At 45.2% G+C, this 26,800-nt stretch overlaps 10 protein-coding genes across 10 annotated transcripts; 3 read left to right on the top strand and 7 right to left on the bottom strand.

Moving 5' to 3' along the window:
- Positions 1-253: 253 nt before the first annotated feature.
- On the bottom strand, positions 254-2,129 carry COCSADRAFT_343244 (uncharacterized protein; the record flags this gene model as incomplete). The annotated part of the gene is made up of 3 exons (XM_007703992.1): positions 254-1,520; positions 1,586-1,936; positions 2,073-2,129. The coding sequence occupies 3 exons, from the start codon at positions 2,127-2,129 to the stop codon at positions 384-386; spliced, it is 1,545 nt and encodes a 514-aa protein (XP_007702182.1). The 3' UTR covers positions 254-383.
- Positions 2,130-3,355: 1,226 nt separating this feature from the next.
- COCSADRAFT_182975 (uncharacterized protein) lies at positions 3,356-4,800 on the bottom strand (the record flags this gene model as incomplete). Its single annotated transcript, XM_007703991.1, has 3 exons — positions 3,356-3,678; positions 3,735-4,455; positions 4,522-4,800. 3 exons carry the CDS (start codon positions 4,798-4,800, stop codon positions 3,356-3,358), a joined length of 1,323 nt encoding a protein of 440 aa, XP_007702181.1.
- Positions 4,801-6,935: 2,135 nt separating this feature from the next.
- Positions 6,936-8,189, top strand: COCSADRAFT_201337 (uncharacterized protein; the record flags this gene model as incomplete). Its single annotated transcript, XM_007703990.1, has 4 exons — positions 6,936-7,157; positions 7,212-7,422; positions 7,473-7,807; positions 7,854-8,189. The coding sequence occupies 4 exons, from the start codon at positions 6,936-6,938 to the stop codon at positions 8,187-8,189; spliced, it is 1,104 nt and encodes a 367-aa protein (XP_007702180.1).
- Positions 8,190-9,553: 1,364 nt separating this feature from the next.
- COCSADRAFT_28225 (uncharacterized protein) lies at positions 9,554-10,612 on the top strand (the record flags this gene model as incomplete). Its single annotated transcript, XM_007703857.1, has 4 exons — positions 9,554-9,583; positions 9,666-9,725; positions 9,835-10,157; positions 10,207-10,612. The coding sequence occupies 4 exons, from the start codon at positions 9,554-9,556 to the stop codon at positions 10,610-10,612; spliced, it is 819 nt and encodes a 272-aa protein (XP_007702047.1).
- A 206-nt stretch (positions 10,613-10,818) lies between these two features.
- Positions 10,819-11,118, bottom strand: COCSADRAFT_162316 (uncharacterized protein; the record flags this gene model as incomplete). The annotated part of the gene is made up of 2 exons (XM_007703989.1): positions 10,819-10,979; positions 11,034-11,118. The coding sequence occupies 2 exons, from the start codon at positions 11,116-11,118 to the stop codon at positions 10,819-10,821; spliced, it is 246 nt and encodes an 81-aa protein (XP_007702179.1).
- A 721-nt stretch (positions 11,119-11,839) lies between these two features.
- Positions 11,840-12,652, bottom strand: COCSADRAFT_95854 (uncharacterized protein; the record flags this gene model as incomplete). Its single annotated transcript, XM_007703988.1, has 1 exon — positions 11,840-12,652. A coding segment is annotated over one exon (813 nt), but the record flags the coding sequence as incomplete, so codon positions are not given.
- An 822-nt stretch (positions 12,653-13,474) lies between these two features.
- Positions 13,475-13,976, bottom strand: COCSADRAFT_343231 (uncharacterized protein; the record flags this gene model as incomplete). Its single annotated transcript, XM_007703987.1, has 1 exon — positions 13,475-13,976. A coding segment is annotated over exon 1 (186 nt), but the record flags the coding sequence as incomplete, so codon positions are not given.
- A 776-nt stretch (positions 13,977-14,752) lies between these two features.
- Positions 14,753-15,582, bottom strand: COCSADRAFT_38606 (uncharacterized protein). The gene has a single exon (XM_007703877.1). The coding sequence runs from the start codon at positions 15,530-15,532 to the stop codon at positions 14,984-14,986; it is 549 nt and encodes a 182-aa protein (XP_007702067.1). The 5' UTR covers positions 15,533-15,582; the 3' UTR covers positions 14,753-14,983.
- Positions 15,583-19,578: 3,996 nt separating this feature from the next.
- On the bottom strand, positions 19,579-20,437 carry COCSADRAFT_28223 (uncharacterized protein; the record flags this gene model as incomplete). Its single annotated transcript, XM_007703856.1, has 4 exons — positions 19,579-19,802; positions 19,925-19,945; positions 19,994-20,131; positions 20,194-20,437. The coding sequence occupies 4 exons, from the start codon at positions 20,435-20,437 to the stop codon at positions 19,579-19,581; spliced, it is 627 nt and encodes a 208-aa protein (XP_007702046.1).
- A 4,822-nt stretch (positions 20,438-25,259) lies between these two features.
- On the top strand, positions 25,260-25,580 carry COCSADRAFT_95765 (uncharacterized protein; the record flags this gene model as incomplete). Its single annotated transcript, XM_007703986.1, has 1 exon — positions 25,260-25,580. The coding sequence occupies one exon, from the start codon at positions 25,260-25,262 to the stop codon at positions 25,578-25,580; it is 321 nt and encodes a 106-aa protein (XP_007702176.1).
- Between the last annotated feature and the right edge of the window lie 1,220 nt (positions 25,581-26,800).

Here is a 26,800-nt window from a genome sequence, read left to right as displayed (position 1 = left end):
ACGATTACTTTAAATTTGTCTAGTATTAATAGATGAGATAGCAAGCTGAATATCTGGTTCATTTGACTGTAATTGAGTAATCCGTTGTGGAGCCATTATGCGTTAAGAGATGAGAGGTGCGCAAAGTTGGTGGGGTGTGTCACTCGCTTGTAAACTACGTTAGAGTTTGTTACATTTCGAAATGATGATAGAAGGCTGTCTATCCGTGGTCAACGTAAGGGTAGCAACAGTAATCAATACGTTACTTATTCACCCAGCGCTTATGTTTATCCTAATGCGTTCTACACTGCTTCTAATGTGCATGTTATGAGGATGAATACAATGCACATGCATCATATAACATGAATACCGAAGTGATGTCCCATATAAAATATTGCAGTCATCTAATATCCCAGATCAGCGCCTGTCTCCTCAAGTGCCTTCACAAGACCATCCAGGGTGCTTGTGTGCATACCACCATTGACCACAACGCGAAAGAACTTGCCTGCGTCCCCCGGTGCATAATCGATCATGAACCCGCGACTGATTAACCTCTGCGCAATTTCTGTCGTCGTCTTACTGTTCATATCCGCATTTCCCGGAAGTGTACCCCCTTTGGCATAGTAAAAGCACACCTGCAAACATGGCAGCGGTTCCGGGCTAATCGTCGCGAAATCACCACTTTTCTTCAACTTCTGTAGAAGGTACTCTGCATGTCCATAAGCCCTCGCCACCAGGTCGCTGAAATGCCTTGCACCATAATACTGCAACGCCATGAACAGTTTCAAACTATCTGCACGTCTCCCACACTGTGGTGTCAGATCAGCCAGGTCGTAGACGTCCTGTGCATCAACACCTGTATCATTATGAAATAGGTAGCCTGCGGGTAGCGTGAGCGCTTTGTGGAAAGTATTCATATCCCTTCCGAGGAGGAAACTGCAAGCCAATGGCGTTCCGAGCATCTTATGCGGATTTATCGTAATCGAATCTGCAAACTGGGCGCCTGCAAGGCGAGAAGAACGGTATTCTTTGTTGAAAACTACCGACCCGCCCCACGAGCCATCAATGTGCAACCAAAGATTGTGAGCCTTACAGATTGCACTGAGAGCAATGAAAGGATCAAATGCGCCCTGGACTGTGGTTCCGGCTGTTGCATTAAGGAAGAAGGGTGTTTCACCTCTATCCCTACTCTCCTGTACGCATTTCTCCAGTTCCGATGGTATCATGCAACCGCGTTCGTCGACGGGGACGAGGATGACGTTACGGGAGCCAAGGCCGAGGAGGTTCGCTGCTTTTTCGACAGAGTAGTGACCGTGTGTGGAGGTGAAGATTGTGAACCGGTGAATACCGTTGCCATTCTGTTTTGTAGATGGAAACAGCGTGTTTCTTGCTATGACGATAGCAGTAGTGTTGGAGGTGCTGCCTCCCGGTTGGGATATTCCTCCTGAGGTGGAAGAGGGGAGGCCGAAGAGAGACGCAAGATATTTTGTTGTGCGCTTTTCGATGAGAGTTAAGACAGGGGAGCATTGGTAGATGTGTACCTACAGTGTTGTCTTCATCAGCCTGGTCTCATCGAATGAAGAATGGAGAAGCAGACGGAACGTACATTGGTATTCAATACCGCCAACACCAGCTCACTAACCACACCTACTGCATTCGTGCTTTGAGACAATTTCTCGAGGAACCCGTGGTGCCACGTGTTCAAACTGTACCTCAGTATGCTTTTCACCAACGTAACGAGGCCTTCTTTTCCCTTTCCCATCTCTGCATGACTCTGTTCGATTTGCAGCTCTTGACTTAATATGCGTTCTAATTTCTTCGGAGGATATTGCTCGATTAAAGCGGTTGTACGCTTACCGCCGGCGATCTGGAGGCTATGACTAATGGATTTTGTGTCTGCGTCATCGTCGGCGGCGCGGATAAATGGGATAAGTAGGTCCTGGATAGTATTGAGAAGCTGATTGTTTTAGTCACACGAATGTTATTAGTAAAGGAAATTTTGTAACATAACGGAGAAAGACAGATAGGAGAATGACGGAGTTTGATTGAAGTGTTCAAAATGTATATCACGGGCTTTTCGAATATATACTTACGTCTTCGACTTCATCAGCACGGTTAAGGGAGGCTTCGTTTGTTGTTGCGGAAGTCATAATGTTGTTTAAAATCGACGGGAGTAGAGGGTGGTACGGAATGGAGTTGTTGGATACAAGGTCTTGGAATGGCAGTGTCGAATTAAATGTAGAGGTACTTCATATCGGAGCTACACGATCGAGCAGGGGCTTCTGCATAGAAAGCGCTAATAAGGAAAAACACCTTAGCGCATATATCGATCAACGATATCGCTAATATTCGTTGATGAATGCACTATGGAACCTAACGGAAGTACAAAATTAGAAATCTTATGTCGGCGATAAAGTCTAGGCGTCAGAGCTTACGTTCACTAGATACTAAAGCAATGCTATGACCTCGGCTGTGGGCAGTCCACATCGGACTCGGTCGTAAGTAGTATATATTAACCCGTTTTAATTTCCGACCCATCTGCTACCCGTAATTGTGGCTAAGAGCGCATGCCAAGATAAATATCTAGCATCTTTCCATGCAATTGAAATTACGTAGCTACCTTAGCGCTCGTGCTGCCTGTGCGCAAGTTCTACCATAAGTTTGGCCTAACACGCTTGCGATCAATTTGTGCCACTTGTTTTCATTTGGTAACTTCTGGTACCGCGCAGAGGGGGTTCGGCGACTTGATGTCTTGTATATGATGAGGAGTGATTATGATAGCCATATCTCAGGATGTTAAGAATGGTGTTAGAACTATGTTAGACCTTAATAAATATAACACTTGAAATTGTGCCGAACAACGCTTGATCTATATCGGATAATTTTTATGTCTGCTAGGACTTTCAGTCACTATGGCTGAGATCAGAGTCTTGGCGTTCCTTCGGGTCCTTCGGAGGCGAGCTCTCTGCACCAGCATCAACGCAGAGGTGCTGCACGCATCATAGAAGTGTGCAGAATGTAGTTCTAATTGTATAGAAAAGATTGATTGTGTGCCTATTGCATCGCAGCCGTGTTGCCTGTCATGCAGATGCCTTGCTCTTATGCCTGCCTGCTCTCGTGCTTGCCTGCCCTCATGCTTGCCTGTCTATCTTAACGGCTGACATTTGACATAATTTTGAAGCCTGATATGGCTCTGTTATCAATCAGACTCGGCATAAAGATGTGAGCGTATCAGGTTGTGAAAAATATCAGGAGTTGGTATTATCATATGATCATCATGCAGCCATATCAGCGGCCACAACATCAGCTTTGATGTTGCGGCCGCTGAGCGTGGTTACTGATGCATACAACGGTGTACAAGTTAGGGAATGCTTCTCTACGATGAGAGCTTAACTACAATGATAGTCGTAGCAGACCCGGCAGATCTTTTTACATCATCAATGTAAAACCTCTGATCAGCCGCCTTGATCAAGTCAAGAAATTGGAGCAAGCTACGTTCCTTACCACCAAACAACGTCATCATGTCAACATCATAGAGGACTGATGATACTGATGGGGACTTGTCCCCTACGATTTGATCACAGATCAAAATGCGACTGTGTTGCGGGTGCATGGCGGGAATTATCTGCCTCAGGATCTTTAGGCATGCCGTGTCGGACCAATCGTGGAATATGTGGCGAAAAAAATACGCTGCTGCGCCTTGAAAATTGACGTGTCAGTATAGCGACTGGATAAGCAGGACCTGATTGACGTACCTCTGACCGGCTGAGGATCGAAGAAATTGTGTTGTTGGAATTCGAGAGCTAGCGCCTCGTTTTCTTTCTCATGAACATCAACCTCATCTGGCCGTTTGGGTAGTGAACCAGCAAAGGCGTGTTGATCTTGGACTACGCAACGAAGCCCTGCCCCGGGATTGCAGCTAAGAATATGTCGGCTGACTTGACCTAGACCGCCGCCAATATCAACTATCAGACCTCCATCCTTGGCAAGACTCGCAAACGGGAAGAGGCTTGGTATTTCCGCCAAACTGTTGATGGTAACAGCTTTCATGGCTTGGTTAAATCGATGACCTCGTTTGATATCGGTATTAGCGATGAACTCCCAGAAATTTTCGCTGCAGTCGAATGCCAGATTAAAGCCACTCATATCGTCGGGCAATGGATCGCGGTAGTTGTTCAGTCGTAGTGCATCTGGCTCTCGACTTGCCGATCGAAAACCCTCATCAAGGCGATGGAGGAGGAGATGGTGCATAGCTGGCTCTTGCATTTCCCATGAGATTGAGGTATGACAATAGACACCTGGCTGAGGCTCGGCAAAGACGTATTTTGTCATCACAACCCGCATGATACGGGTGAGTAACGCTTGATCTGCTCCCACTGCTTTAGCCAACTGCTCCAGCGACTTCTGCTCATCCTTTCGCATCTGATGCCCTACTCCCAAATCGAGGACAACCTTCAAGCATGAACAAAAGTGGAACTATCATAAGAATTAGTCTCTGGTAAGGGGGTGGGGGGACGACCTGACTGCAAAAGGCCAACGCACCTGCAGCGAATCTAGTAAGAGACTTGTAGTTGGATCTATGGTCGTGGCCAATATTTCTTGTGCAAGCTCAATGACCCTCCCCTTTTCTCTACGCCCTTCTTCACTAAGGGACTTCGATATTTCAGAAGAGTTAGGGAACAATCCTAACATTGAAAGGTTCTCTTGGCGCAAACGCTGGCTATAGGTTAAGAGGGCCTGTAGCAGGTTATTTCCCAGTTCTTCGTACACATCCATGTGATCTCCGTTCGAACAGATTTTTATGGTTGTTGTAGAAGTCATTGCCGTAAGCCACGCAGGTTGGAAAGAATATTTATCAATTGATCAATTGAGTGATATACAAATAAAAAATGTGCGAGTAACACGAAACAAAAGACTTTCTTATTACTTTTATGAAAGTTGTATCCTAGTCGGGTTTCTGAGCAGAAAATACGCGTGGCGTAATTCTGCTACGCTAATTCTTTGTAGTAATGAGGTAACTACGACAACAGTGAGTGATCCTCTTATCCGTAACATGCCCCATATTGCCAACCTTTCGCAGCTTGCAGTAGCCCCTGTTGCTAGCAGGGTACATTGCATAGACTGCATTAGTATGTATTGCGGTATCGGACCGTCGCGCTTCTACCTTCTCGGACGAAAAGCGGCTGTAAATCAACATAAAAAAGTCAAATTTGTGCACAATAAATAAACTCACCGCATCGAAATTCTTGATCCCTGATCAGCTGCGCTATCTAGGATGCGGCTTGGTGTTTAGAGACCCTGTAGCTTCTTTGCGTCACAGCCTAAAATCTTACCTACCTCCGTTTTCCTCGCGCTAAATTTTGACAAGTTAGGATTAAGACTTGCTATTTTGAGCGCGCGTAGAAATGGAGCAACCAAATAGGCCCTCAATCATAGGGCTAGTTTCAGCACCATGGCTAAGTGAACAAAACGCAAATCACCACCTCGCCTCGAAGCCCTTCTGCTGCATGATTACGACTTCTCAAACGCTTCTGCAAGCAGCTGAGTGTGTATCAAGTATTTTCTCCTGTTGTATATGATGCTAAGAACAAATTTAAATACAGCGTTATTAGTCAGTGGGCAACCACGTGACCATACATGGTACTTCTAGGCTCACAGCTTCACTTGTGCTAATGACATCGACGTGATGGCGACTTTGAGGCATTGCTCTGGTTCTGTTGAGTCGCAACCCTACGATGCGTACCCATGTTCCAGATCTAGAGGCGTAAGACAGGGTTGGCTAAAATACACTACCTAGGTAGGAGGTAGGATAGCTTAAGCTTGAGGACTCCAACGGGAGGAAGAAAGTGTGTGTTGAAGTGGGCAAGCCATCACAAAGACGCTGTGGACGCTGCGGCGAGACTGGGCATAACTCGCAGAAATGGAAGCAAATTGTAACGATACATTCTGAGTAGAATCGTCTATTACGGTTTTTCTACACTATGATATACAGTGCTCTACTATCACGCCAACTCGCCCGTGGGGTTTGTCACATTGAATCATCAACATCCATCATTTCTATTTACCATCTCATTCTATTTGACACCATGTTTAGGAGATTTAGTGCAGGTGGTTTGTCACGTGCTTAGACACGCCTGCTAGGTAGCAGACCAGCTCCTGTAGTATTAAGGGTAGGCAATTCATACTGACCGGAGTGCAGCCAGCTCGAGTTTCAGGAAACGATGCGAGGAGACATACCGTTAATTAGATTGAGGCAAAAATTACGATTGCCGCGTAACCAGTAAGCCATTAGAAAATAGTACCGAGAGATCGTTTCCCATTTGATGTAGTCTCACCATCACATGCCGGTCCAATTACCCCGGAGTACCCTAGATAGCCTTACTCTACAGGGATCCTTCGGACGGTTAGCAGGCGATGCTCGGCAATTTAGGTCTGCTACCTAGGTGACATCCTAGACCGGCACCTTCGGAGCACGGAAGCGGTAACTACCTTGGCTCTCCTAACACCCAGTCCAGGGCCGCTCGGACTCATTCTAAATACCAAGTCCTGACGCTAAGGACATGGGCTCTCACCTTAGGCCCCTGCTCCTTGCCTCTCGGGAGAGTAACTCGCGCAAATCATACCCGTGCGCTCTACCACGTGTCAACTGGTCCGTCAAATTAGGTGCTGGGCTGGCTCTGTTACGGTCGTTTTGCTGCGCAGAACCTTACTATATTAGGTTAGATTGGTTTAATGTCCACCCATGCAATGTCTAGCCCGCCAACTAGCAGTATGTTCATTTCCATAATTTATACCTAGTCTCTCTCACTGCTCAAGCAAGTCAATTTGCATGCCATATTCTTTTGTCTTTACGAGAGATTAGTCGATCAGCAGAATACTACCGCATCTCATAGACATTTTCTCTTACCTTTGAGGTTTAATTACCAACAGTGCCGCTGTGGGATCTTGTTACCAGTATGATCAACTACTCAAGATGGATAAATCCGCCTGTCTCGCTTGTTAAATCAGTAGAGGATTCTCGCGCTGTGTACAGAAAGCTAGGGAATAGCGGACTCATCGTATCCAACCCCATCCTAGGCGGTCTGCACTTTGGAGCATCTCAATGGTATGATTGGGTATTAGACGAGAAAGAAAGCATTTCTCTACTCAAGGCAGCTTACGACAAGGGTATCAATACAGTATGTGTTCCTAGCATCCACATTTTTATCACTGATCTCATAAATCTTCCCCAGTGGGATACAGCCAATTTCTACTCCAACGGAGAGTCAGAGAGAATTATGGGGAAAGCCCTGAAAGTGCATAACATTCCGAGAAGTAAAGTTGTCATCATGACTAAATGCGGTCGTGCAGTCACAGATCCGAACGTAGATCCCGACATCGGTACATGCACTGCGTACCATCCGGATCTGGCGAACAAAAGTAAAGATTACGTGAACCATCTTGGTGAGACATGCTTAGAAGTTCTCTTGTACTATGGCTCATGCATGAAACAGGACTTTCCCGGGCATCGATTTATCAGCAAGTAGAAGCATCACTGCAGCGTCTCAATACAGATTACATCGATGTCCTGCAGATACACAGGTTTGACGACCAGGTACCGGCCGAAGAGACCATGAAAGCGCTTCACGATCTGGTGCAGATGAACAAGGTCCGCTACCTTGGAGCGAGCTCTATGTTGGCTCACGAGTTTGCCATTCTACAACATACCGCAGAGAAAAATAATTGGACAAAGTTTGTCTCAATGCAAAATCACTACAATCTCATTTATCGAGAGGAGGAGCGGGAAATGAACAAGTACTGCAAACGCACAGGTGTGGGTCTTATTCCGGTAAGCAGGTTCATAGCAAACGAGACTAATGCTAATACTATATAAGTGGGCTCCACTAGCTTCGGGCAAGCTAGCAAGGCCCCCAGGCCAACCAACATCCTCCTATCGAAGCGTCAACGGCACGTTATACAAAGACAATAATCCATCGCAGTCCGACGAGATAGCTCGCCGAGTTTACGAGATTGCCGTTTCTCGTAGCATCCCAATGAGCCATGTCGCATTGGCATGGCTGAACAAGCGTGTTGTTTCACCAATCGTTGGCCTCTCATCGGTAGAGCGTATGGATGAGATACTGGACGCTAGGGCTGTTGAGCTATCAGACGAGGAAGAGACTTATCTTGAGAGCGCCTATCACCCACTGCCCATCCAGGGACATGTATAGCTGTTTTGCATTTGCATAGCAACCGACAATCGATCAGACATAGCGCAATGACTGAGTTACACTATCTTCTAATTTACAGTGCAATATTCTCTTGTGAAAGCTTTAACACACGGCCGTCAGCTATACTGCATCAGCCCTTTCTCTTTTGGCATTTCGTTTACACATGTACGATGTATACGCAGTCTTGCTATAACATCTACGGTACCTATAAGCTTAACCGGCGTTTTGTTTACATCTTACCTTGCTTGACATTTGTTTCTTTCTGCAACGAATAGATTTACTCTATAGCTCCTTCCGTGTAGTTTGTATCGCGCAACTGCAAGGCTGTTGCGCGGTATAGCGCGTGTAGCCCTGTAACCCAGCCTTGTACTATTTCCAAGTAAAGTTAGAGAAAAAAACTCGAAGAGCTCTCGGTTGACTAGGTGAGCGATGATTCTTCAGGTTGGTACGCTAAGGATGAATACCGTGGAGCTGTAGAAGAGATAGAAAATGCCCCATACCTGCTACAGTGATATTAGCGGCTGTCCGAATATGAAGATAAAGCTTAAAATGAAGCGCCTTTAGGAATTTCTTCATATGAAACGTCGCAAATTAGAGTTACATAAATCTGCCAATCGCTCCGCTAGTAAGAGGGTCGCCCTTTATATTCTTGATCGTTAGCGCTTACTACATAACGGTCTTGATCTTACGACTGAAAGGTGAGTAGGCACCTTATACTATTTCTGACAAGTGCTGTAGACGCTGACGATATTACTGACACTAAACAGGAAGTTGAGATTCTGGGCGAAGGGGGGCGTGAGATGGTCTTCTGGGGACGCCTCGGTTGGCTACGCTTTGGTGGTATATTACAGAAATGATAGAGGATGGAGGCTCTAAGCGGGAGATGCAAAGAATCGCCTACATTAAAACTAAATTTTGATAAAGGAAACATCAGGACGGAGTTTTCGCGTTGACGTACCCTACTAAAATTTAGTAGAATGTTGTACTACGATTCTTCCTTAACCCTCTGTACAATGCGATAATACCGTGAGAATTCGTAGTTTTGGTAAGGTCTTAGTAAAAAGGGCTAGTTATATGCTTGTGTTTAACTCTATAATAAAGCTCCTAATGTTAAAGCAAGTTTGAAAACTTCTGGTTGTTTCTTCTCGCAGCGTCGACTCCTTACCCGTCTCCACGACCTAAGCGAAGCTTGATCCTCCTACGCCAGGTCGGATTCTCGAGCTAGGTCGGATTTTAGCGGTGTCCCTACGTAAAATGCGTTTAATTTTCTACCTAGACCGTATATTTTTGTGCTTTAAGACTGGCGAATAGTGTTGTTACTGATTATCTCGTAGTATTTACATATATTCTGGGATGAGTTCTATATGGTTAAGCCGGTGGAGGTGCTGATGAAGGTGCTGGTATTGATGCGCGCCCACTGCGAGGATGCCGACCTTTGCTATCTATAATATGAAGCTCAGCTTCTATTAAGTATAGCGTCGCGCGTATCTTGAGCGTACTATAGACTACCTTTTTGTACTACCTGTTGATCTGTGGGTGGGTAGAATCGAAGATTTTGGCGGTTCCAGTTAAAACCGGCACTTAGCGGACTTACTTTTAATCTACTCTTAACTGTCGAGTATCATTTGTGGACTGCTGATTGTAGAATAAGGCCCGCGAAAATTTGCCACAGATCTGGATCGAGGTTTCTTACTTGCAAAAGAATTTGTCCAGCTTGGAGTTCTTATCTAGAGCCGATGAAGACACGCTGAAAGAAGTCAGAGTTACAGGCATCACTCAGGGCATGAACGAATGTGGTAGTGCTTGTGACAAGTTCATCAGGCAGCTGACTAGGTGGACGGAGAAAGGTGTGGACAGCTTTACTGGGAAGCTGAAGTTCAAACTACACAGTGCGCAGATCGAAAAGAACAGGACTAGGCTCTGGGCCACGGCGAGGATGTTGGACATGACTGTCGGTATATTGACACTGTATGACCATATTTCTTGTCTTCACAATATGTGCTAATTGTCTTACAAGGAAGCTGGTTCATAAATCCGTGGCCGAACGTGCTGTTGAGATGTCCACCCTCAAGCAAGCAGTTGTTGACTGGAAGCTTCAGGCTGAGCAGGAGCGAGAGCGGATTTCAGTGGGTTTAAAGGCAATAGGTGAGTCTGAGGGCAGCGGAGTGTTCGATGAGCTTGACGAAGAAGAAAGTGTGCTGAAGAGCTTTGTCAAGCAAAGCGATCAAACAGTAGAGCAGCTCCGAGCGATCAAGCTGAAAGAGTCAATCACTCATATCAAGGTTGATGAGGAATCCGTAGCTAGGCTTGGAATGCCAGCTACTGTTGTGGATAAGGTGTCCGAGCAGACAATCTCCAATTTGGATATCGGAAAGAAATCAAACGTCGCGGCAGGCATTTGGGAAGGGAAAGTTGAGATTTAGTAATGAGGCTCTCTCACGTTAGAGGGATCATAATTAACCACTGCAGTGGTTGTTGAGGGAGTGGATTCTGAGGAACTTGTTGTCATAGAATTCTACACAATAGCATCAGTGAATACAAAAAAGCTCAGCTACACAAGTATCATACTGTATCGTGCGGCTACTATGCACGCTATGGCGGACTTGCCAGTGCCAGCCAGGCCGCTCAACTAGAAGATACTGGGCGAGTCGTCGCCATTGGCCCAGTCGTATATGTCGCGCAGGAGGTCGACGCGGGTATCGGGCAGGCTGGTAGGGTCGTGCTTTCGCTGGAACGCGTTGAAGGGTGCGTCCGTGGCGGTAGGGAGAGCGTTGAGTGTGGCGTTCAAGACTGGAATGACAATTGTTACATGTTGTTATGCCATCCTGAGAATGATGTAATCACATAAAGGGTCGTTGCTGTTGGCGTAATTTATGGTTCGAAGGCTGGGGCCTGTAAAGCCTTGACCCATTGGTTGCCGAGGTGCCATCGTGAAGAGAGTAGGGTAAAGAGCCGCAAGCCATCGAGAAAATCAACACCACGCTGAGTGCCAACGAGCCACTCTTACGCTGGTTTTCGCTGGTGCCACTCTATCAGAATATACCATATTGTACTATACTATACAGTAAATAAACATATAGCTCCTCGCCAAGCTCTTTGTCACAAGAGCGTCGGGCCTGCAATATAGTTGGCTCGAGCCTTCAGCTGCGCCTCAGCTAGAGCTGCTACCTCTTAGTTCATTCTGTGCATCTTGCCGTTTCTCTTCCCTTGAGAACTGTCTTCTCTTTCCTTTCATCGACAAGCGCTCTTACATCTCAATAGAAGTGTTCTTCTAACGACAACGGACCCTTCAGCGTCACCGCCTTTATTGCAGGCATCACCACCGCTGCCCTCCGAGCATCCCAATCCTCGCCAAGGCCATCGACAACGTCAAAGGTGGCCTGGTATACGCAGAAAGTTGTAGGAGCAGTTTCATAGAGTAGATAATGCTATCACAAAAAGTCAACGTTTAATGCTATTTGCTCCCCTTATAGGCCTGTATGTAGCCTCACATGTGTACTATCAAAGGGAATAGCTATAGCTTATCGCTTTGAGCGATGTTACATACCAAGTGATTTAGTCGTTATAAGCTCCGTTATGCTGCTAAAGCTGCACCACGAAAAGTACTTATCACCATATCGTTGAGAACACAAAACCGATACGAGAGCATGTTAGATGTCTACGCTTTCAATAGTGACGCCCGCGTGCCGAAAGTGACCTTCAGCACTAGGGATCCTAGCGCCGACCATATCGACGCACCATTCTAAGAACAAATCAAACCTTTGCATAGGATTTTCTGCATACTTGTTCCAGTTCCGTTTGATGTATGCCTTGAGCTCAGCAAAGAACTCTTCTATCGGGTTGAGATCTGGGGAGTAGGGTGGCAGGTACAGCAGCTGGACACCTGCGTCACGGCACAGCTGCTCCACCCGCTCAGTATGGTGGAACGACGCATTGTCCATGATTATTACTGACTTTGGTTCTGGATATCTCCCGCAGTGGCAGAGCAGCTGCTCGATGAAATCCTCAAACACGGCGGCGTCTGTTGTTCCCTGAAACACCCGCGCAAACACAACGCCATCTTGCGCATACGCTGGCAAGATCTGATATCTCTGCTCACGCTGAAACTGCGCAATCTGTACGGGTGTCACCCCAACAGGCGACCACCCGGTCCGCCTAAATCCAATGCGTTTGTCACATCCGGACTCATCTACATACACCAGCTGGTATGAACGGAAAGCGGATAGCTTGTAGAGGTAGAAGTCTCGCAAGTCCGCGTTTCGCTGTCTCGCTACTCGTCGAGTCGCTTTCTTGGACCAGCCAACCGAGGCCAGCGCCCGGCCGATGCTGTGCACTGTCACTTGGGTTTGGAACTTGTCCCAAAGGAAGACAGCTATCTCCTCCTGGTACAGGTCTGGCTTCTCAAGTAAGTGTTCGCAGAGGGCTTGGAGCATGATCGGGGTGATGCTTCGTGATCGCCCGACACCGTTGAAGGGAGCTTTCGTGGTGCCGAAGCAGCGTATTATTATTCCATTATAGTCCTGTATCAGCCGTTGGCTATGTAGGACTTTAGCCGGAGGCCGTTCTATCTAATTATTTACAATTTGGTACTTTGTGCTGTGTTGCGTGACTATGGTGCTTCGGCCTTTATCTAGCTGCGCTATTACTAGCTTTCTAGATGCCTGATGCTAAAGAGCAGTGTGGTAATAGGGAGAGATGTGGGGCAGCTAGGCTGCCTTTCAGCTAGCTCTCTTAGGGGATAGGAAATAGTATAATAAAATCAAATTTATTCTTCTTTGCTTTTCTTCTTTTGTTATTGTTTTTCTTTCTAACCTTCCTGGCCTAGTTGCCACTTTCTTGTTCCTATCCTCGTGCTAGTGATAAAAGCTAAGGTAGCATCTATACCGCTCGTAGTATGGAGTAAGAGTGGGAGTTTGAGTATCTTTTGGCCTAGAGTCTTTTTAAGCTTATTTCTCTCTACACTGTAGAAGCCGCAGTATAGAAGTAGATGCTCTGCTGTTTGCGGTCTCACACATTTGCAAAGATCGCATTCCCTTCTTTTAAATCTCTTTAGATAGGAGTTAAAGTATCCGTGTCCTATCTTAAGAGTGTAGAAAGCGCTTGAAATCTCTCTTTTTGTGCCTCTTGGGATTGTTAGTTGGTTTTTAAGATTTAGATTGAAGATTGGCTGGACTGTTGTCCAGGCCTGGTTTGAGTTGTTTGCTGCAATTGTAGCGTAGGAGGTTTGAGCTGGTTTTTGAGCTAGTTGTATAGCTATTGGTTGTGCCTTGTTAGAAGCTATGTATAGTAGTAGCTTGTTTAAGCGTCTTTGTTGCTTGCTGAGAGGCATTTGCGAGCGTGGCTGAGTGGTAAGCTAGCTTGGCAGATAGTTTTTCCGTGATTTGGTTAGCTACTCTGCCAGTTTGAGTATAGTCTCTAAAGACGTCTAGTAGCTCTAGTAGCTTATTTTGAGCTACATGGGATTCTTCCATCGTGGAGGCTTGAAGAATAAGGTCTCTAGCCCAATAGATTGCCTGTTCGGAGTTCTTGGCAATTGGTTTTACGCTAGAGGTGTTCTGGTATGGGTTTCTACCTCTATAGGAAGTCTCTGGTGAGAAGTTTGCGTATCGTTTATTTAGTTAGTGGTAGTATTGGTATTTCGAATACGCTTGGTGTTGGTTGGTTTTGTGTGGGGGTGGCTGGAGTGAACTCTACGTCCATTTCTCTATCAGTTTGAGCCTCTAGCCCTAGGCTCTCCTGTCTGTTTTCTTGAGTATTTACTATAATAGTATCACTATCTGGCGGCATTTTATTACTAACTAAGCTTTTCTCTTAGTAAGCAGCTAAGTGGTCTGTGTGTTTTTGTTTTCGTGAGTGAGACGTGTTCAGATCAGCTACTTTACCAGCTTCTAGCTCTATAGCGCGTGGACTGTACGACTTCGCACTAGTTGCAATGAATTTCTTAGGATGGATTTGTATATATTTAGATAAAATTACACCTATTCTGATAAACTCGAAGTTGGTGTGTGCTCTCCACTGGTACTTTGCTCTATACAGAAACAGGCACTATTGCTATTACTATCCCTAGTTCCCAGTTTACAGACCGCATCGACGTTGCAGCATCAAAACCACAGTACCAGGGTGCTGGTATAAGTTCAGATTGCAACTGGTTCATGTGCGCTGGTAGCAACATATTATGGATACCCTCTGAGTATCGACCATGAAGCTCGGCTGTCAGTGGGACCCAATTAGGTATGGGAGTAGGATCAGGAAGGGTATGGCTTTGTCAGGTGATTTCGGCAAGTAATAGTAGATGAACAGATGGTCTCTCTTTGCTCTGGTACTTCTATGATTATTAAATTTTTCGATGCTCACTATGCACTTAACAGGAACTGTGAAAAGTTTGTAACGTCCGTCCCTATGGGTCGAACATCCCCCCGCAACGGACTAGGAATATTGATTAACTATGTTATGCCAACGTTGCACAATTATGTAGAGTCATTTCAATAAGCCGATGCTCTTTACATCTATTTTTATCTATCGCAGGCTCTATATAGCAAAATTATAGCGTTATAGCTTGTGTTCTTAAGTCTCTTATCTTTGGCATGGAAGCTAAAATAGCAAAACACCCCTGCTGTTTCACATGCAGTAGCATCGCTTGATTCTTCGGAGCCTTTAAACAATAACTGACAATAATTGAGTCGAATTGATTTAAAGATGTGAAATCTGCCTCAAAATCCTCTCTTGTTACTAGCTTTTCCTAACCCGTTATTCGTTTCATGATCTGATGTTCACCCAATCCGCGGATTCTAACACTAACAGCCGCAACCACAAGATTTGCAATTTCCTTTAGCACACTTAGCATTCTTATTGTTGTATGACCATTCGCAATCCTGCCACCTGCCACAGGGAGTCCAGCCTCCGCTACCAGCTTCATATGCGAGCCAGCACCACGTCTTCCTGAACTCTAGAGCACCATTAAAAGGACCTTCGCAATTCCTCCAGCACCAGCCATTAGTACACCCGTAGTCGTAGTCCCAGCCGTGACCACGACCTCCGTCTTGACAATAGGCCCGTTTTTGGAGTCCCGTAAGCTCATCGAGAAGTTTTCCGCGATTGGCAGGGCTGGTGAGATTCGCCTTTTCGTCCGGGTTGTAGAGAGAGCTGACGAGACCAAGCTCAGCTGGATGCTTTCCACATTTTCGAAGAGCAGTAGCATCACTTTCTGAGAGGGGGTTTCCTTGGTCCTGACCTAGGGCCTCGAGTTCGGCGCATTTCTCAGCAGTGGGGTCAGCTACAGAGGCAGTGGGGGAGCATAGAGCTCCAGTAGCAGCAAGGCTGAGAAGTACAGACGAGAGTCTCATTTTCGTAGTTTTAAGAATGAAAGTGACTATGTTGTGAAGCGTTATGTTTATAGCTAAGAGCTGTAGTAAAAGTTAAGCAGCCTTGTAGATACCTTTTATATCTTAAAGATTTTAGTAGAGCTGTTCTGGATATAGCCTGATGTGGGTCTTTGTGGAGCCGACTTAGTCAAGTACCTGTAAGGCCCCCTGGCCTAAGATCCTTTACAGCATGTTCGTGCTCGCTATTAGAACCTAATGACTTAATGTGGCAATATGATAGACGGGTTGCCCTCCTCCCTTGGAAATTCTTGTGAGGAATTCGCGCTCTTAGGCTCTCGGATCAAACTTTTTGGAAGGTAGTGCATTTGTGCATACAACCAGAGACGCAGAGAAGAATTATGGAAGTTGATGGTCAGTGTATTAATGAAATGTATCTACCCTTTGTCGACTTCTTTTTCTACGGGAAGAGAAGTTGAGCAGTACTCTAAGATTACATGTACAAGACCAGCTCTTACCGTTCATGAGGATCACAAATGATTCAAACAGACTGGTGTACACAAATACATTGCTCGGCATTTGGGGGCGGAGCCTTGGCGTCTGAGAACGCCAAGCACATCGACCCCGACCCTATATAGCCTTTTTAGTCATGACTTCTACTCTTGCTATATCAGATGTTAAGGAAATTGGCGATGACGACTATCATGTCCTCGTAACCTGCCTGATCTCTGCTAATCATTGCTTTTCTGCGAGTATTTTGTTGTCACGCAATCGCGAATCTTTGATTAAAATGCGGGTCCTTCTTATTACTCGTAACAATACATACGCTAACCTGACACTGAATCGTAATGCCATATTCGGTCTCCGAGGTGAGGGTCTCGCAGTAGCTTAGCGAACTCGGGTCCATACGACCCACAATCAGAAACAGCTTTGATTAGCTCACTCGAATAGTCACATGACGAGAAGTTATACTTAGAAGAACATTGTGTGCCTGACAACGCAATGCCTCGGACGAGCTAACACCACGGACGGGACGGGCCATGACCAGCGAGCACAGGCATTGGTAGGTGGCCCTGCACAGCAGTACTGTTTTCCATTTTTGCCTTGACATTTTTCGCCAGACGTCGCGCACCAGTCACTGCATGACTGTCGTTTATCCAAGAGGTCTCGAGCTTCGATTCCAGTAAGACCTTGGGCAGGCTGCGGAGCAGCTACAACAATCGTGGCCATAGTGAGAAATGCGATAAATGACTTCATTGTAAACGATGTGTTGTTCAACAGCTAAGCTGTGTCGGTTGTGAAGGTGTTGAAGAAAGGATTGACTGTATCGAGATGAAAGGATAATTTTCGTCGTGAGACGAAATCGTAGACTTTATATGTGGGAGCGCGTGCCCTCTGGAAACCTCGCACAGTGATTGCCTGATTGGAATCATACTCTATTGTCAGTATAGAGAACAACTCGATTAACCGGCAGATTCATTTGCCAATATGCCTTGTACAGGGGCTTCGGTGGCCAGACTTATCAATCACAAAGCTAATACAACTGGTCCGGCCTGATATAATGTGTTGTCGCACGTTCCCAATTTGACCTGTTGATTGAGTTCAGCCAGTACAATGAGAAGGCTCTTTCCTACTGGTACCTCAGGGCTAGTAACGTGGGATGGAAATATTTCACTGACCCAGAAGGTTTTTGACGCACAATCATCGAAAACAATAGCAATGAAGGAGAGATAAAACTTTTAGAGAAAACATGGCACATATTTGTTTCAATAGACATATTCGACATAAAAATAGGGTTTGGATTGCCAAATTGCCCATTTGAGTAATATTAGAGACTAGAAGTCTGCTCTCAGAGTAGGGTTTTTTATGGTATCTGAATAAACACTCTTAGGTGAGTACCATGATAGCAGTTCGATACGACACAGGGATTCTAGTGACTCTAACCTGCCTAAATTCTATTCAAAAATTGCTATAACCAAGGACGTACACGCGGCTATGTACTCGGTATTAGTGAATCAAATACTATCCTTACAAATCACAAATTTCTCACAACATGTATTACGATCAACGATCCGAGATTATATTGCAACTTAAACCTTTTGTGATAGCTGTCGTATGATTACTCCGATATCTTGACAACATTAATCTTGTAAGAGGAAGACAGTGCTGGATATTGTGGTGTAGCAGATATCACGTGATCGAATTTAGACATAGTATATAGTAATATGATGAGGCGCTTAAATAGATTACAAGTCACCCCCACAGGTGCGTAGTTATTAGTGCAAAGAGTAGGGTATTCCTAAGTCCCGGTTATTTTAGTCACAGTGTGGCTCCACAGCGATTATCACCTTCTAGCCTGCATCCTGAGTGAGAACCTTTAACCACTCGTTGTTAGCCAGGGAATTATTCTGCTTTTTACTTATGATATTACCCCCTTCTAGAGTTGTCGTCTCAACACTCTAGAGCATTATCTTAACTTACCGCGCGTCGCGGTGTGTTTTGTATAAAAGGTCGGCCAGTACTAGTTCAATATAACTGCCTGCTTCCTTCAACTTTCCCAATCGTGGCCAAGGTTCTATCTTCCCATCGCAATCGTGCCTAGAAGTCAGTAGCAGATCTCTATACCCGGTGTGCTTAATTGGACTACGAATCTCTAGAAATGGACTTTCGCTGTAAGCGTTGCAAACAGGAGGAATTTCGTTGTTTTATTAAGATAAATTCTAGTCGTTATGCTAGCTGTATTTGCGTAACTAATAAGTGTAGTTTACTTACTTCCGAGCAAGAGTGGGAGAGAGTTTAGCGTAAGCGTCGCAAAATTGAGTTACAAATTGCTCGCCTGAAGTTGCGCCTTGCTTATAGTAGGGTGCGACTTCTAGAGCTGAAAGATCGCGAGTGCTCGTACGCCTGTCGAGGCCTTGCGTTCCCTGATCTTCAGGAACGTGCGAAAGCGCAAGCCGAGGGGAGTTCAAACCCTGGTATAGGCCTTCCTGCTATCGAACCAACGCTATCCTGATCATCAGCTGATCTGGGCTAGTTACAAGTTAATTCTTTCGATCCTCCCTTTGCTTCAAGAATCCGGTCCTATCTTTCTCGGATGTATACTGGTGGTACTCATGTACTAGTGATTTGCAGTTCGTAGGATCTTCTTTTAGTTGTCAAGTGTTGCGGCTGTTCGGCTATCTCCGCCATTTGACTAAGCATTTCCGCTGACGTTAAAATCTCCTTAGGTCTTCAATCGTCTCGTCCTTATGTATGTCGTCGTTGAACTCTGTGTATCTTGATAGCTTAGCGTCTGGTAGTGCTGGTTTCAAAGATTTCTTATAGAAGACGGGGTAAATTCGAATGTGTGGCAGTAGTCGCAATCTGTGGTTCAATACTATATGATGTTAACTGTGAGAAAATTGGGTGATATTGTCTCGACGTCGACGTGCTAGTGGGACATGATCAGCTTAGTTGGGTGATCATTCCGCCTCGTTAGATTGATTAGGGATGCAAGAGTAACTACACGATAGAAGAGCCACTGATTTTCTAATGCATTAAGCTCTCAAGTCCAACAGAATCTAGAAACAGCTATCTTTGCAGTTGGTCATATGTATAATATAGTGCCAAAAGTCTAAATTGGGTCCTTCTATCTATATCTGAAGCCTCGAGCGACCAGCTACTATTTGCTGTAACATATGACCCCAGTACTGTTCGATAATCCATCGGCAATTATCGAAGTTACTAGCAGATTCCCACGTTATTGACCTGTCGGACCATAACGCAAGCCAGCGTAGCAAGCCACCATGCTCGTCATGATCCAAGATCTCCTCGATTTCGTGTCGATCTCCATCGTCCTCAGGTATCTAGTCGCCAAATAGACCCATGTGATCTCCAGCGGTAGTTGAATTATTGCTCGAGTTGCACTTCCTCTTAAAAGCCCAGTATCTCTAGACAGGCTCTAAGCAGTCTTCTAAGCTCTCAGCAGGCTCTCACGTACTTTTCGCTACAGGCCACCCTCTCCAAATAATGAAATAGCGTATCGAGCCATCATCATACTGAAAATGAGCTGTGATTTGCTCAAATTCGTGTCAATCTCCTTTATCGTCGCTAAGTGCTCTTAAATTCCTCCTGTGACTACCAGGAACGCCATTACGATCAGGTATCTCGCCATTTCTTGTCGTCATGGATTGGGGAATGGCATGACAATTATCTACATCAAAATCTATTGAGTCGGTAGAGAGGGGAAGTTCGCTTCCGCAGTTAGGAGGCAACTCTAGTACACATGCATCCATGGGCGGTGGATTTAACGTTTCTAATGTATTTTTTTATATCCGTCGCACTGATTGGTATGTTGACAGGCGAGCATAGTTGCTCCCAGTATTGTCTGCTGGCCATCTCCATCGTCAGAAGGCTAGCAACTAGATATTGACTCACCAGCAGCAAATGTACGTTCTTCTATCAATCGTTAGAGAGGATATGAATCTTAACTCCTAGAAAACTCACTCGAAGTCATGTCGGCGGCGAAAGCATTTGTTCCTTCGACAACCACAAGACTTTGGTTTTCCAGAATGTTAGAGGCTTTGTCTTTATCCTTACGTTCGCGTTCATCATAATAAAGTGCCATGTGACTAATTTCAGTAACTGTGTCATCAAGCCCGAGTTAGTTGAGATCTGATATCGCAAGATGCATCAATCCACTGTACCTTCGTCGTCAACAGGTTTAGAGCATGAAGTCAAAATCTGAGTGGGTGATTCAAGATTCTGTTTTGAAGTGATACTGGTGCTCTTGGCTCCCGCAACATTTTGGGTCCATTTTTTTTCGCTGGGCTGGCGTTCGCTTGTGTTATCACTCGCCTTACGCTTTCTAGTGCCCGGTTGCTTATTTGGAATATAGGGGACAAAAATATCTTGATGAGGATTGGGAGAATGAAAAGAAGAAAGAGACATTGTGAAGTTTAAGATCGCCCTTTTGTAGATTAGACAAAGAAGACTGGCACTCCCCTGAAGAGCTTCTCCATCGGCTATGTACCAATGCCAGAGCGGCTCGCCGCATGAACGAAGCCCCTATCTCATAAAAGTAGAGCGGAGCTAAATTTTATTTTCAGGGTGTGGCATGATACCAACTGCATGCTTGTTGGCCCGAAGGAGCCAAGGCATTAGATTACGGCAATGTTAATGCTTCATTGCATTGCAACCCGCCAATCTTTAGGCTTCCTAACAGCCACTATTAGTTGAGATTACGCGTATATGGGCTCTGCTTCAACAGAAAACCATGAAGGAGCGGTGGTTGAGAAGACATGTCTAGACAGTCAACCTATCAGCTTACTTAGCACAGCTACTTGCATAAAACGAAGCTAATTGTTAATATATTAAAACTAGTATGTTGCGTTTAGTGCCATCATCTAATTAGACTATGAGTCAAGTCGGCTACTTAGGAGCTAGTTGAGGTCATGGTTATACTTTAGGCTATCCTGTTATTTAAGCGAGGTTGGCCGAAAGTAGCACTGAGCTTCAAATTCTAGTCTAGTGTCAGCAAAGGTCGGTTCCAGGATATCTACTTAGAAACGGATTGCCTAACCAAGGCGTCTCTTTATGGCTTTTGTCCGATCTAACAACCAAGGCGAACTGCTATATAAGGACGCGAAAGCGCTGATTTAGTAGCTTATTCCGGGTTGTGGAATAATAAAATAGTTAGGCATACTTGCCAGTTTTGACAGTGCGCCGAGGAAAAAAGCAGAGTTGAGTCTATGTTATGTGTAAAGAGAGATAAATGCGATATCGCCTATAGTAACGATACTGTAATAGAATATTCAGGAGCCGATTGCTCATATAGAGGCAAGAACATCTCCTCTTTGATTAGACGAGGCATTCGGAACTAAAAGAAGAGGCATAGTTCCTAGCCTAGGTGGGGTGGTTATAGCAAGGGCGGAGTAGAAGCAGCGTCGTGTTTAGGTGTGAACGTGGATACTGACGTGGAACGATGATCTCACTTAAATTTGTTGAGAACCAAGTAGAGCTGAATGTGACCACAGTCCCCAGTACAAAAATCTGAGAATAGAAAGTAATAGTTGGCAAAGGACAAAAAGCTGACAGAAGAGAGATAGCCTATTATGTTCAGGAGTACAGGTCGATTACTTGTTTAGGTAGTCTCACGAAACTTAGTAAGCTAAGACTCGGATTACCCAAATAAGGTGCATTCATTTATTGATGCAGGGCTACTATTTCCTGATGCATACTTACCATCTTATTATTTACTTAATTGTAATATTTATAAGAGGAAACTACTTAGAGTAGTTAATGTTGGAATAAGGAGAGGGCACTACTTGTTCTATAGCTAGCTCAGAGGCAGATGTATCTACTTGTCTAGCGATGAACTCAGAGGTAGCGAATCGATAGTTTCTAGGTAGAAAGAAATAATGCTAGGGGAAAGAGATTAAAGAATTGGATTGTTCTGATCTAGTTGTCTGTTCTTCTTAGTGATCTGTTCTTATTATCTGCTCTAGTTATCTGCTCTGCCTTCTATCTACTAGCTACTCTACTACTAACGTAGTTTACAAGCGAGCGCCGCGTACAAGCGAGCGCCGCACCTCACTAACTTCGCGCACCTCTCTCATCTTAATGTACAATGGCTCAACGTAGCGCTAGTCAGCTGGTTTTTGATGAATCGGACGTTCAACTTGCTATTTTCTCTATTAAATCTGGTCAGATATAAAGTAATCGCAGTGCTGCTGCTATCTATAACGTATCAGAACGAACAATCCGCCGCCGACGCGATTGCTAGCCCAACTCAAAGAAGCTTACCAAGCTAGAAGAGGAGGTGATAGTTAATCATATACTTGATCTTGATATAAATAGATTCTCGCCTACCTACGAAGCTGTGCGCGATATGGCTGATAAGCTGCTGGCTGCGCGCGGCGCTGGCCAGGCTGGCGTCCACTGGCCACGCAACTTTATTAAGCGTACAGACAGTCTTACAACGCGTTTTAACCGAGCGTACGATAGGTAGAGAGCTCTATGCGAAGATCTAGTCCTAATTAAGAGCTGGTTTGAGCTTATAGACTAGACAAAGGCTGAGTACGGCATCTACGATGAGAACGTCTATAACTTTAACAAAGCTGGCTTTAAAATAGGTGAGATTACGACTTAGCTTGTCGTTATAGCGTTAGAGAGAAGAGGCCGGCTAAAGGTAGTTAAGCTAAGTAATCGTAAGTAGGTGACGCTGATCGCAGCGATTAACGCAGCTGGCTAGTATCACCTATCTGCTTAGTACGAGGAGGCAGAGATCCTACGCGACTGAGCGATCGCAGTTAGCGATAATGGCTGGATGAATAATGAGCTAGGCGTTGTATGGCTAAAGCACTTTAACGCTTACACGAAGACTCGCGTTGTTAGTATATGTCGCCTACTTATCCTTAACGGCTATAAGAGCTACTAGTCTCTTGAGTTTTAAGAGCTCTGTAAGGAGAATAATATATAGACGCTCTACATGCCGCCGCATTTATCTCACCTACTCTAGCCCCTTGACGTTGGCTGCTTCTCGCTATCGAAGCGCGCGTACAGCCGTAAGGTAGAGAGCCTAATCTACTACTAACTATTATATTAATCACATTACTAAGCTTAAGTTTCTGTTAGCGTTTAAGGCAGCCTTTAATCGATCCTTCACGCCAGCTAATATCTGCTCTGCCTTCCGCGGCGCAGGCGTTGTTCCTCTCCAGCCAGATATTGGTCTACTAAAGCTTGATATAAATGTTACACGGGGTTGGGTGCTGATAATTCTCTAAGCTAGATCCGGGTTAGGGCGAGTAGGATAAGGTGAATAGCTCCGTAAGGTATTTGTCTGGTGATGCAGTGGAGTGGCGTGCTTGGAGAATTGATAACAAAAGGTTTGACAATTCCTAATCTATATCGAATAGACTAACAAGTATCAATCTTGTAAAGTTGAGTAACTAGTAAGAAGGTACGATTTGAGTTGACCACAACGAGAGTAAATAATGGAAATCCACCCATCCTTATATCCTCATTGTTTCCAGTCCTGACATCTCTAGATGTTGTGGCATCTGCCCTCTTGGCGAGATGCCAGTCACGTGATCTTCGCGGGGCGAAGATCATTCTACCCGTTGGGATCCCCAGTGGTTTCCCAACCATTCATCGTCATACCCAGGAAGAGGATCCTTCCTGTTGTTACTTGTAACAATAAAGCTCTGTACGCCTACTCCACAAGCTGTTCTAGAGGCTCTTTGGCAGGCTCGTACGCCTAGTAATACACGTGAGCTTAAAGCTCAATCAACGTTAATACGCGATCGCGTTTAGCGGCACTAAGGCTTATCGCTAGCTTTAATTATTATAGTAATTAACCAGCTTAAGAAGGGAGCAGAGGTAATGATGCTCTCGGCTAAGCTAATGCGCGATCGGATAGCCAGCATTAAGAAAGCTAATAAAGCAGCAACAAAGCGTAAGCAGCGTAAGAAGAAGCGGATACAGAAGCAAGGACTGCTAACAAAGGGAGCTGGAGAGGATCTACTCGCTCAGCGCGAGGCTGATCAGCAGATTGCTTATGAAGAGCGTCAAGGAGGAGAGCGATCAGGTGTTAGCCGCCAGGCTCTAGCACGCTGTAGTAAGTGTAGAGAGACTGGCCATAATGCGCGTACATGCACGAAAGATACTCTAGATACTGCTTAATTTACTATATTAATAACTAGTTAGTTATACAGTAAAATAATTATATTGTGGTTAGGCTGGTAAATATTGCTTTTGTCGGGTCTGACATAAGCAGAATACCAAAACTTTTGCACCTTTGCATCACAACGAATACTATCGATAGAAAGCTAAATTTTTTTTATATTATAGTTACTACCTACTAAGATAAGTTATATAAGTTAGAGCTATAGACCTTTACTATTAGCGGTGATGCAAAGGTGCGAAGGTTTTGGTGTTCTGCTTATGTCAGACCCGACAAAAGCAATATTTATCCGTGCCAAGTCTTAGCTTATTCAGCTAAGTCAGCTGCGCTGACACTCGCCGCAGGCGAGTGCCGACGCTCAATACGATATTACCGTCAATACGATATTTTTTCGCAACTCAATTACTTTGATCCCTACTTATAGCCCCCACAATGGCTCAATCTCAAACTTTAATTAATAATCGCATTACAGAGATCCTGGAGTCTATCAAAGATATCTCGAAGCCCAATTTTAAGCAGCTTGCGCGTGAATACGGTGTTCTATACCAGCGATTACTCGCCCGATCAAAGGGCCGCCCAACACATCCTCAACGTCCTTCTGGTACCTACAAGCTTGCTAAGGCGCAAGACCAAGCGCTGTACGATTATATCGCACGTCTTGATGAACTTGGCGTTTGTGTACGATTGCCTATGATTGTATCGTGTGCCAATTATCTTCTTCAACAAGCTCATGATGGTCCTGGTCCTCCACCAACCGCAAGCTCGCGATGGGCAAAACAATGGCTTAAACGGCAACCCGAGCTTCACGTACGGCGACAGAGATCTCTTAATCTTAATCGCGCACTTGCGCATGACTCAGACTCTATTATGGAGTGGTTTAACACCTTCACAAGCTTGATTCAGACGCATGGCATCCCACCATCAGATATCTGGAACTTTGACGAGACTGGCTTTCGCATTGGAATCGGAAAAGACCAGTGGGTTGTTACTTTTGAGCCTCGCCGCCGTGTCTATTTACCAACGCCTGATGATTGTACATCATTAACTGTAACTAAGTGCGTCAACGCTGCAGGCCACGCTATCCCACTAATGGTTATTATTGAAGGCGACGCGTTCCTTGAACGCTACTTCACTGATTTGCCTGATAACTATCTGATCGCGTATAGCGATAGTGGCTATACAAATGATCAATTAAGCTATGAGTGGGTAAAGCACTTCGTACAACAGAGTCAGAAGCATACTCAAGGGGTATATCGGCTGCTTCTGTTCGACGGATTTGATTCACACTGCACCCAAGAGTTTCTAGAAGTCCTTGAGGATCATAAGGTTATTGCCTATCGCCTGCCTCCATATACATCTCACTTTCTCCAACTACTTGATGTGGGCTGTTTCCAGCCGTACAAGCACTAGCACGCGCAGGCTGTTGATTATGCAACCCGAACACGCTGTACAGCTTTTAATAAGGTTGGGTTCTTGGCTGCTATCGAGTCAATCCGCGCCTATACATTTAAACCCCGTACGATACAAAAAGGCTGGCGGGACTCAGGATTATATCTATTGGATACCAAGCGCGTTAAGAATAATATACAGAGAGATTTTGCTGATTGGGACGCTGATTCCCAAGATACTGGCAGTAATAGTAGTGATAGTAGTAGCAACGCTACTACAGATGGAACACCACCACCACTAGAGCTAAATACGCCTCTAACAATCCGGACGCTTAAGCGCAATATTGACTTTTGTCTGGAGAACGAGGAGCTTAGCGAAAACGTAAAACGTACGCTGTTTAGGGCGTATAATATATCTGTTGCTAGAGACCAAGCGATTGGTGAGTTGCGCACCATGACTTCAATTACACAATCGCGGCGATCACGGCAACAACGCACTCGTACGATTCTCAAATCTTCAATGGGTGTTATTTACTCCCATTCGGCGCGAAAGATGGTTCAAAATAAGCTTGCAGCTGAGTTGAGCTAGCTTAAGTTTGAATATTCAAAGATGAAGGGCATGCCAATTATGAAAAAGAAGCGGCATTTCCAAGCTTATAAACCAATACACGAACAATTACAGCGTGTATGGGCGTCAATGCGTAGTGCTGGATTACTGGCGTACGAAAATCAGTATAATAACTAGCGTAGTTAAGTAGTTATTTAGTAATATATCTAAGTTGTGCGAAAAAATATCGTATTGACGGTAATATGATTTATTTATTTATTTATTTATTTATTGACTCCTACTCGGTTTCAGCCGCGTGCTGCGCAGCTATGCCCGGAGTGACAGGCGTGGCAGACAGCGGACGCGGTGCGGACGTTGATCCGCGCCGCCCCACTTCATCCCTTGAGAGAGACCATCTGTCCCCAGCAACCTGCCGTCTTCCATCAACCACCATCTATATGCTTTGGCCGGCCATCTAGATAGCGGTTCTACTAATTGCATGCTATGTTTCTAGGCTCGTAGAGGCTCGCTGCCTCGTCTGTCGCGTCCGCTGTACCTACCGTCTCCCCCCAGCGCTCGGCGTCGTCTACTCATCTCTGATCCCCACTTGCCCAAGGATCTGCGTCTGTTCCATATATTCGATAGCTTTGGTGGCTAGCTGCGGCGTGCTCAGGATAGTCCTGAGACTATTCCGT

Source organism: Bipolaris sorokiniana (genome assembly GCF_000338995.1).
Source record: "Bipolaris sorokiniana ND90Pr unplaced genomic scaffold COCSAscaffold_11, whole genome shotgun sequence".
NCBI classification, from domain to species: domain Eukaryota; kingdom Fungi; phylum Ascomycota; class Dothideomycetes; order Pleosporales; family Pleosporaceae; genus Bipolaris; species Bipolaris sorokiniana.
The sequence above is the reverse complement of the archived record's forward strand: the minus strand, read 5'-3'. Positions and strand labels throughout refer to the sequence as shown.

What these genes read in the sequence shown, in the direction of transcription:
- COCSADRAFT_38606 (XM_007703877.1), bottom strand. Translation starts at nt 15,532, where the DNA reads ATGAGACTCTCGTCTGTACTTCTCAGCCTTGCTGCTACTGGAGCTCTA.